The 10,995-nt window shown below is 31.8% G+C and overlaps 1 protein-coding gene across 1 annotated transcript; it reads left to right on the forward strand.

Annotated features, from left to right (window-relative positions):
* Nucleotides 1–5,590: 5,590 nt before the first annotated feature.
* On the forward strand, nucleotides 5,591–10,731 carry LOC117925403 (TATA box-binding protein-associated factor RNA polymerase I subunit B). Its single transcript, XM_034844405.1, has 4 exons — nucleotides 5,591–6,401; nucleotides 8,281–9,114; nucleotides 9,252–9,385; nucleotides 10,114–10,731. Exons 1-4 carry the CDS (start codon nucleotides 5,801–5,803, stop codon nucleotides 10,711–10,713), a joined length of 2,169 nt encoding a protein of 722 aa, XP_034700296.1. The 5' UTR covers nucleotides 5,591–5,800; the 3' UTR covers nucleotides 10,714–10,731.
* The last annotated feature ends 264 nt before the right edge of the window (nucleotides 10,732–10,995 follow it).

Raw genomic sequence — 10,995 nt, forward strand, 5'->3', positions numbered from 1 at the left:
TGTGGTTTTTGTTTTTTGATGCTAGGATCTAAAGCCCTAGGAAGAAATCCATATACCTAACTTGATCCTAGCATAGAGAATATAGTAATCCAGGATTTCCTACATATGTGATCAAGAAAACTATGGTCATAGTAATTCCTTAATTGGAATTTGATATTTGCTTTTTATGAACTAAAATATGTCAATTGATCACATAATAGGAAGATTTATAACTTAAGAATTGGAGAAGCAATATTTAAAGGTCGATAGCATTTACCTCATTAAATTACAAAAACTAGTACATGGGGAGGAGGGTGGTCTACATGTAGTGGATAGTAGGTTACAAACTTAAGTTTTGTCTTGTTCTAATATCATAGAATAATGAAGTGCAATTGACTTTCTATAGTGGAATATTAAATTAACTCCAAACTTGGATTTTGAGGGAGCTAATATTTTCCTACGGGTCTAATTGGTCTTTGCTTGAATTCATATTCCACGGTGGCACTTTCGTTAAGGGATTTTTTGGTTCCTAATTCATATGGATACAAAAGAACATTTTGTTAAAAACATAGGTTGCATCAAATCTTATGAATGATCTTTATAGACTAGGTTAATTAATTAATTAAAGTTCAAAAGGGCTAGTTAATTCATCAAGGCCCAAGTGGGCCAGATTAAGCCACCTAAGTTCAAGTTGGGTTTAAGTCACTTAAGCTCATAAAGAAGCCTATATAGAAACCCCTTAAAGAGTTTAGGAATTCATTTTGTGCTCTTGTTATTTAAACTCCAACCCTAACCTCCACCCCCTCTAAAAAAGACTCCACCTTTTCTGATGTTAAGATCTGAGAAAGAGGCCTATTGGGTTGAAAATCATTAGGTTTACAAGATCTATGATGTTTAAGAAACTTCTTCATCATATTAGAATTGATATGGGAATATCTAAATTACAAATAAAACACATTTAATCGATCTAAGTCTTTTAAATGCATGTTTGCTTTTGTTATATAGATTTAGAGAGCCACATAACTCGTCGTAAGTCTTAAACAATGTCTAATTATACACATTAGTGCACTCACCAGGTTAACCTCATCCCGATTACTAGTACCAATAATTCATGTAACTAGGAGGTAGTACACTACAATCTCAAATAAATTGCTTAAGTCTATAAATTGATTGTAAATGAATTATTTACTTGGAACCCATAACTTGGATCTTACATGCAACTCCTAAAACACTTAAGTCATGTACAATGTAAGAAATGTTATGCTAGAATGCTCATAAGGTATAATGCATGGAAGAAGAATAGATAAAAGTGAAACTAAAATATTATTAAAAAATAAATCCACATTTGTTATATCATTTCATGTTTTTAAGGGTTCTATTCTAACAAGGATGAAAACTTTAATCTCATTACAAATAAGTTGATGAAGTACATCTAATTTAAAAATATCAAAGAGAGAAGATCTCAATCAAAGAAAGAAGATCCCAATCAAAGAAAGAGTCCTCAAGTGATAAAAAGACGAAGAAAGGAATTGTGACAACATTGAGTGAAAATAATGAAGACTTTATGGAAGAAGAATGCAAAAGGAAGTTTTCAACATGTGTTTTGTTTCTTTGTGAGATCATGAAGATGTGATAAATTGTAATTTTAGCTACCAGTTATAATGAACCTTAAGATGTTTTTCAAGAATTATATGTTGATATTGGAAATTTTTGTTTGATAAATGTTTTTTCTCAAAAAGAAAATTTATTCTTTTCAAAATGAGCTTAGTTGGCTTGATTTTTTTTTTTTTTTTTATATTGACAAGACAAAAACATCATTTTAAAAAGAAAAGGAAAATGGTTAACCACTTATATCTCAAAATTTTCAAATGATTAAAAAACCTTCAATATAATCTTAGCAAGTCAAAAATGTATTTTTGATAAAAAAAAAAATAATAATTTAGTTACAAGCATCATTATTGAAATGTGTCATAAAAACTATTTTGTAAAAGATGCTTGTAGTAGTAATCTAGGTACTATTTACAATTTTAATGAGAGAAATTGTCACATTGGTAATACTTATCCTTTGAGAAAATCCTTTTATATTGCATCTAGTTGTAAATCATTTTGGATTTTGAAGGAGAGAAATGTTAACTCTTTAGGACCAAGAAAAGATAAATGCCAAAGGTTACTTAGATTTATTTTATACGAATCCAATAGAAAAAAAGGAAGAAGTGTTCATTTTAGACATTACTTAGAAAGGTAGATTGTTAATACTATTAACTTTTGTAAATTCATGTCTTCTTTATTTGAAATATTCTCTTGGTTGTTGTCTTGATTCATAAAAGTTTTTGCAGTAATTTTGAGTCATCATATAATTGCATCATAGAGAATTTTCAAAGTTCCTCAACTAATTCTCTTGGGTCATTTAAATGACATGTTTATTGATATTAAAAAATTCAATAGTTATAATAACTGCTTTATAAAAAGAAAACTTTTGGAAAATTTTGGAGAAGTATCTCGTAGTTACAAATGACATATTCAAAGTTAATAAAATCATCTAGGATATTGGATCAATACAATCCTCTTTGTTGAGAAATTGTCAAAGTGGTGATAAGCTAGGATCAAAGAAGAATATTGGTGATGTTTGGCTAAAAAAATAAGGAAAAGTAAAGGAAGATGAAGAATCAAATGAAAAGTGAAGAAAACTCCGCATCAAAGAGGAAAAGTAAACAAAGAATCTTCAAATGAGTGGAGATAACACCACTCATTATCAAATGATCAAATTGGTACTAGAGAAGTTTGATTTTGCTTTTAGTATTTTATTGAATTGAAAATTTTTATGATAAGACAAAATTAATAATTATTGGATTATAATCATACCAAAAAAAAAAAATCATTTTGATAAAATTGATATAAGCGTTAACCCAAGGTTTGGATCAAGAAAAAAAATATTATTTATGAAAATCTTAGGTGAAATTGAATGTTCATATGCTTGTATGTTTTAATGATGTCATCTTATACATTTTATATGTTGCATTTTTTTTTTTAAAGTTGCATGTGTTACCAAATGTCCTATTTCCATTTTTTTTCCAAGACATGCTTTAAATTGGAAAATACTCTATAGTTTAAAACAAATTTAAAGAGTTCAATATAGAAGTTCGAGCAATTTCTCTTGGAAAATAATTTGAAATGAGAAAAGGAAAGTAGTAAAATGATCTCTATTTGGATGGTTTTCTTGTCAAATTGATGATTTGCCTATTGTTTAATTATGTTAATTATATTAATTATGTTACTTTTGAGCGCATTTAACATACCCCTCAAATTCTTAAACTTGAAGATATATTTTTTAAATAAAAAAACATGTATTTAGGGGAGCATTTTAACAACTTTGATTTTGTCATCATCATAAAGAGACAAGATTGTTAGACCAGAGTTTGTTTAATTTCGATCTTGATGATTTAAAAAAAAAAAGGTTTGAATATAGTGGTTATATTTGAATATGTTAGGCAAGAAACATTTTCAAAGAGGCATTCAAGAAGATATATATATATATATCAAGATCAAAGAAGATCATTGCGTTTATGAAGAAGGTTTATCAAACTAATTTTTTAGATATTTATGTAATATTGTGGGTGTACTAAATTAGAATAACATGTATTTAATTTTTCCTAAGCACTCTTAACATCATTTTAGATGGACCTAAATTGATTTTTCAAGGAAAATATCACTTTGAAGTATCTATTTCAAAAATTTTGAAAAACTAAAGGCCTATTTGGTTCATGTTTTCAAGAGTTGTTTTCTGTTATTGAAAACAAAAAACACAAAAAACTTGTTTGGGAAAGGGGGTGTGTGTTTTTGTTTTTTGTATTATCAAAAACCACTTTTTTGAGAACAATAAAAAGATGTTTTCATTGTTTTTTCATTATTCAAATAATAGATTGTTTTTCTTGTTCTTTTTTTCTTAGCTGCTTTTTGTGTTTCTACAAAGGTGAGCTTCATCCAACTACCACACCCCCACCCGCAAGTCATCGTTTAAGAAAATTATAACTGGTGTAAAAATTTCAAAATGGAATATTTTTTTTTCAATTTAAATGAATTATGTATATGAAATTTATTTATATATTTATAATATCAAATTAATGGAAGAAAACACTTTATTAATTTTAAAAAATAACTTTCAAACATGTTTTTTATTTTATTTATTCTAATTTTTTTATTAACTCAATCAAACATGTTTTTTTTTTGTTTATGAAAACAAAAATTGTTTTTCAGAATTCAGTTCCCAAACACAATTTTTTTTTTTTTTTTTCCGAAAACACAAAAAACTGTTCTTAAAAACTGTTTTCTAGAACAATTTTCAAAAACAGCAACCAAACATACCCTAAATGATCTTAAAGTGTTTTTCAACTTAAAATGACTTTTCAAATATATGCAATTTCAACTGCCTTGATGTTAAATCTCATGAATCTTATAAAATTGCATAAAAGGTAAGAAAAAAAATGGAGCAAAAGAGGGCAAGAATGAAGATGGTCCATTAGTTGGAAGATTTGAAGTGCCGTATTGGTGCTTCCTAAGTTTGGTCCTTAGGTGGTGTGCTAGGATGAGTAAAATAACTCAATTGAGCAATTCCCTAATGGTTACTTGTAATGTATTAAATACACAATAGCTTAGTTAAGTGGTCAATTAGAGCTTTTACAACTTATTTCCAACAGCGAGTTTACATCTAATTCATATATAAAAGCCCATTAACTCCAATTTATTTGTTGGCTAACAACTCATCAGAGTACGTTTGGTAGTGATTGTAAGAAATGTTTCTAACATTTTTAATACTCGAAAGATGAAAATCTCCAAGTGCTATAAAAGTTAGAAATGCTTTCTAAAATCACTACCAAACACATTTTTATTATCATTTGTTAATTTTTTTTTAATTTATCTTGATTCATAAATTTGTAGATCTATTTAGTCCACCTCAATCCTAATTTCTTTTGTATTCATCAAGTCAATATTATAACTTAGAAATTTACTTTAATAAATTTATTCATTATATTATTATGAAAGAAAAATTTATGTATGAGATATTACATAGGATTTTCAAGTGTGAGACATTACTTGAGAGAATGTTCAAGAGTGAAACATTTCTCAATGATTTATTGAAGAAAATTCCTTATTACGAATCTAATTGGAAAACTTAAAGGCATAATGAAACCCTAATGTTATGATTAAACTAAAAAGACAATAAATATAAGTCAGGATTGAATCGAACAACTATGAAATCTAAAATTTACGTTTTCTGTTCCCTCCTCTATTGATTTTATCAGTCGGATTTGTTATACTTTTACTTGTGTTAATGTTTTATTTTTATTTAATGTATCTTAAATCATTTGTTCTTTTAACAATACAATTTTTTCATAGATAGAGTCTAATTTCATGGTGGTAAAAAACCAACACCTCGTTTACCCCTCCTCCTTGGAAAAGAATGGAATTTTGAAAGGGGTATTGGAAATTGAATGGAATTTTTAAAAATAGGGAAAATTGTGTTTCACCCATCCATTAAGTTTTGGGCTTAAATACAAGGGATACGAGCACCTGGCCAATTTTTAAGCCCAAGTGGGTGTAAAACTCAATTCTCCCCAAATAGAAGGAACGAAGTGCAGAAGAAGGATTAGAAATGACACCAGGTCTCCTGCTGGCTGCTCCTTCAATTCTCTTCGCCACCTTTCCAATATCTCATAAATGATTTTAAAAAGTCCTCTGAAATTCCGGAATAAATATTATATGATATTTTTAAATCCTATTCTCCTTCTTCTACCAACCTGCTCGTACCCTCACTCACTCAACAATGCCGGAGAGATTGGACTTGACGTGCCATGTGTGCGGCAGTGTCGGCTTCAGCGACGGTGCTGACGGTTTCTTCTACTGCGGCCGCTGCGGCTCTCAAGCCGAGGACATCATCGACACCGGCGTCGCCGAGGAGGACTTCATCGCCAAGGGTGACGCGCGTGGCGCCATCTACTCCGCCAGTCACCGCCGCCAGAGGCACTCTATCGCCCCCAAACCCGAGCCACTGTCTCAGTCCCAATCCCAATTCTTGAACAACCTAACCCTAGACGACGATTACCGGGTAGAAAACGAGGAAGCCAGAGAAGAGACCGTGGCAGATGAGGTGGGTCCGTCAGGACCCTCTGATTTTGGGCTGGGTTTGGATGGTTCTGATGGGCTGAGTTTCGAAGATTATTACACGCAACTTAGGATTAGGTATGTAATGGGGGTTCAGATAATGATTGAGTTGCAGTGTCAGGCTTTGGTGGAGAAATTCAAGGCGAGTCCATTGATTTGTGGAGTTGCCGGAACAATTTGGCTGCGATTCGTGGCGACTACTAGGGTTTTTGATGATGAGTGGGCTGATAAAGTTATTCAAGATTCAGAGATGCAGAAACCAGGTAACCCTGTTTTACTTTTCTTAATTTACTAAAACTATAACCTTTTAACATTCTTGTGTTAGATTCGAAATTGAATTGCTGGCCATATCTTACTTTGTCTCTTGTATTTATTCTTCAGTTAGAATTCTTAGTAATCCAGTTTGCTACAACTTTGAAGTTTACAGATATGAGAAAAGAGATATATTTCAATGAAATTCTATTTTGTCTGAACTTCAGAAGCTATTAGTTGTCCATTTATTTTTTATTCATATTTACTATATTTGGAGGGAAATAATGGTGTGTTCATCAAAATATTTTCTTTTGTATCAGCTGCTTAATTTTTGTTCTATCCTGTGTCCATGATTCTGATATATTTTCAATTCCTTACTTTACAATCAATTAATTTCAAACCTTATTCATGCAAACAAGCTAGGGCGTTTGGTGCAATACATGAAAATTGGGGCCAATTACTGAGTTGGAAAGATCTCTTTGAATTTATTCGTATTATGTTCTGTCTTTGCTCTTCCCTGAATACCCATTTTTTTTTTAATTATTTTCAGACACTGAGAAGTTGTTAGTTGGGAAATTTACTGGCCAATATAAGTGGTCTAATTGTTAAAAGTGTATGGGGTTGGGAGGCTAATTTAGAGAAGAAATGAAAAAATTGGTAAATGATAATGCAGTGTTTGGTAGTATGGATTTTGTTTTACTTGTTGTAAGGTTTGAAAGTTCTAGATCAAACTTGTTTTTTTTTTTGGTTGCTTGGTGCTGCTTAATCTCTATTTGTCTATCAAGCAAACTTTGAAATATAAGATGAAGAGTCTTATTTTCATAATATATCTCAAAAACAAGTAACATCTGTGGGATGAAGGTACAGGAACAACTCAAGCAAATTAGTACTCCTATTCATTTGTATCACCTGAAGGAAAGGTTAAGGTTTCAATGTTACTCTTCATGTATGCGGATTTTTCAAAATTTATCTAATATTTTCTTTTAAGGACATATATACAATAGTTTGTACAAAGAATGGAAGAAATGACAATCTTCCCTCCACCTGCTCCCTTGAAAATGCATTATTTTTTTAACTCACTTTTTTCTCGAATAATCTTAAACAATGGCCATTGTTTTCCTTTTTTTTTTTTTTTGGTTTCAAGTGACTTATTCTCAAATTTCTCATAAGGCTTCTAACAGGAGTTTCCAACACTTCAACCCTAGGTACATGTTTGATAAACATGCATTATGGCTATTGAAATTTTCAGGCAGGATGATTGATATTATTAATTTCATCTTTTTAGTTTTCCCAGTGTGCCGTCTTTTTTCTCTTGGGCATTAAATCACGCTACCTTGCCTAACTCTTTTAATGCATTTCATACACATTTATCTTAAGCCAGTTTTGTAGAATTTTTAGTTTTTGTTTGACAAAGTTTATGGAGGGAATGAAATTGGAATGGAAAAGAATTTGAAAGGACTGAGCTGCTAGTTTTTAAACTGAAGGACATATGCTTAATTTAGGTCACTGTTTGTTGTGTATAAGGATCCCTTAGAGGAGGGAAACTTAACTGTTTTAAACTTCTTTGTGATAATAGATTTGTTCATAAGGCCTTGTATTTGTCTCTGCATTCTCTTTTGCCTTTAGGGTGTTTCATTGTACACATCTTGCTAGGGTGCATCCTCTGGTCCTCTTGTCCTCTTGTCTGATTTTTCCTATTTACCAATGGAGAAAGTTTGTTTTCATTTTCATGTGTGGTTTCTTTTCTTCTCTCTATTTTTTTAGTGGCATTACGTTCATTCTAATTTTGACAAGCTCATTCCCAACAAACACTTTTCTCTAATTACCTTTTGATGGTTCTTTTATGGCTATTTTTCTTATTCATCTCATGCATTTTGCCTTTGATTTCAGGGGAATCAGAAGATCTAAAGCCTCGGGCTAAATATAGTGCAGAGCCTCATAATATATATGGTCAGCGAGCTGTCATCATATGGCATAGATCTTTGAAAAAAAAAATACCCTTATCTTGTTCTCTGGTAATTTCTTTTCTAGCCTGTCACATTGCCAGGGAGGCAATCCTGCCAACAGACATATTAAAATGGTCTCTTGAAGGGAAGCTTCCATATTTTGCTGCATTCATTGAAATTGAAAAGCAGATTGGGCCTCCGTCAAGCCCTTGTCCTTTGAGTTCAAGTTTTATGTTCAGACCTTCTGAAGCCATTCCATTACAGAAGTTGGAAGCTCAGGCAGCGTCTATTGCTGACTCTATAGGCTTGCATTTACCTCCTGTGAATTTCTATGCAATTGCTTTTCGCTATCTGGAGCAGTTATTTCTTCCTGTTGAAAAGATACTTCCATATGCTTGCCGTGTATATGAGTGGTCAATGCCTCCTGACTTGTGGTTATCAGCAAATGAATTAAGGCTTCCTACTCGGGTTTGTGTAATGTCAATTCTAATTGTAACAATAAGGATTCTTTACAACGTACATGGTTTTGGGAAATGGGAAATGAGTTTGTCTAGTTCCAGTGGTTCTTCATCCTCATCTAATCAGATAGTAAAATTGAATGCCTCAGACAATATTAAAATGATGGATGGTGCTAAACAAGGTTCTCCTTTACATGATTTGAATGGTTCAAACGAAGAACCTGTGACAAACTCATCTCATGCCCAGAAATCTGAATTTGATGCTACAGAGCTTTTGTGTAACCTTGATGCCAGATATGATGAACTCATTGACACCTATGGTAATTATTGGATGAGTTAGGCATTGAAAATGATGTTGACTTGGTGAATTCTAAATTATTGTTTTATGATGCTCTAAAGATTCCATGCTCTAGATGAGGCCTTAGCTTTTGGTTTTTGTTCTTATTTCTGTTGGCAGAGTATTCCAAGGATTTACCGACATATCTGCAATACTGTAAGGATGTTGTCTTTGCTGGACTGGAACTGCCATTTGAGGATCACGAGGAGGAGAAGATAATAGAACAGTTATGGGAATTTTATCAAAATCAAAAGGTGATGTTTTTACTTGAAAATGAATGGGATACTTTCTTTGTATATAAACTTATGGATGAAATTGTGTGCCATCTTGGTGTTTCTTGAAACATTGCCATGCCAAATACATAAATTTTTGTAATTTTCAAATTGCTTCCTCTCCATGAATCAGCTAAATCATTTTCATCTCAATGTGTTGGTGATGAACCCAAACATAGCTGTTACAGTTGCCTGCTTGTAGTAGGGTATAGTATCTATCTTTAAATTCATTATACAATACATGTTATTGTGAATTTCTAATGACAACATGATTATCTTTTGGTAGTAAATAGTAATGGAAGCCCATTTAGTTCATTGTTGTAGGAAAACCTTTTTTTTTTTGTCATAATTGGATTAGTTATCCAAAGATAACATAAAAGCAAATTAAAGAACCTGAAAACATATGAAACCTGAAAAGATAAGGACCTACAAAATAGGAAACCTAAAAAAAAAAATCTAAAAAACAAAAAGACATCCACCAAAAATAATAAATAAAATCTTCATATGCCAAGGCTGTAACAGTTTTTGTTGGAAGATGATCTCTATTTTTTTTAGTGAGACTTACCTCATGATTCTTGAATCTCCTATACAACCATTTCTCTGGGTTGTGGATGTAAATAAATATGGGCCTTTGGTTGCATAATGGTTAAAAGTTTATTAAATAGTAAATTGCACCAATTAATATTTCACACAAAGTTTGTTGATTTCAGGATTCTGAACCCTCAGAAGACCTTGGAGTGGAATGTGGTAGTGCTTTGAATGAAAAAAGATCTAGGAATGATGAAGGATGCATTAACAGCATTCCCAAGGAAAAGAAGAAAATTAGAGATGATTGCTCTGTACCACTGGGTCTGGATGGTGATGATACTTCTTTGAATTCACAGGGAGGTGAAAATTCAGTACCCACCCATCAAGCTTCAGTAGAGACACTAAAAGAAGAAGCCATTTTACGGATGAAAGCGGACATGGAGGAAAATAGGTTCTGTTATATTCCACCTAGGGTCAATGTCAAGAGATTCGATTACCTTCACTATGTGAGAAAGAAGGATGAAGGTTCCTATATTTATGCTGCCCATGCAGATTATTACATATTGCTTCGTGCTTGTGCAAGGGTTGCTCAAGTTGATGTACGGAGTATGCATGTTGGAGTGATGAGTCTTGAGAGGAGACTGGGTTGGATCGAGAAAAGAATTGATCATTGCTTGCATTTCAAACCTCCAAAATTTTCCTCTGACCCATGTAATGATGATGCACCAGAATGTTCTACAGATGATTATGTTGAATTTTCAAGTTTGAATTTATCACCTTAATTTTGTTTTCTTTCTTTCTTTCTTTTTCTCTTATTATTATTATTATTATTTATTTTATTATATTTTATTTATTTTTTTGTTTTATACTTTACAAGGGTTGGTTTTTTACATTTGAAACCATTATTTTGAGAAAAGGTAATTTTCACTTTGGTTTGAACAGGCTGTGGCTACAAGCAACTTGTGATTTAACTAAATGATGAGCACCCATATATTCCTTACGAGTTTTTTCTCTCTCCTAGAACTTTCTGCAAATGTTCTCTTATAATCTTGTATCCACTGTCT

Source organism: Vitis riparia, chromosome 1 (genome assembly GCF_004353265.1).
Source record: "Vitis riparia cultivar Riparia Gloire de Montpellier isolate 1030 chromosome 1, EGFV_Vit.rip_1.0, whole genome shotgun sequence".
NCBI classification, from domain to species: domain Eukaryota; kingdom Viridiplantae; phylum Streptophyta; class Magnoliopsida; order Vitales; family Vitaceae; genus Vitis; species Vitis riparia.

Excerpts from the sequence above, each read along its gene's own strand:
- LOC117925403 (XM_034844405.1), top strand. The coding sequence starts at position 5,801 with ATGCCGGAGAGATTGGACTTGACGTGCCATGTGTGCGGCAGTGTCGGC. Across the intron at positions 6,402-8,280 it reads TTCAGAGATGCAGAAACCAG|GGGAATCAGAAGATCTAAAG; the intron begins GTAACCCTGTTT and ends CTTTGATTTCAG. Across the intron at positions 9,115-9,251 it reads TGAACTCATTGACACCTATG|AGTATTCCAAGGATTTACCG; the intron begins GTAATTATTGGA and ends TTCTGTTGGCAG.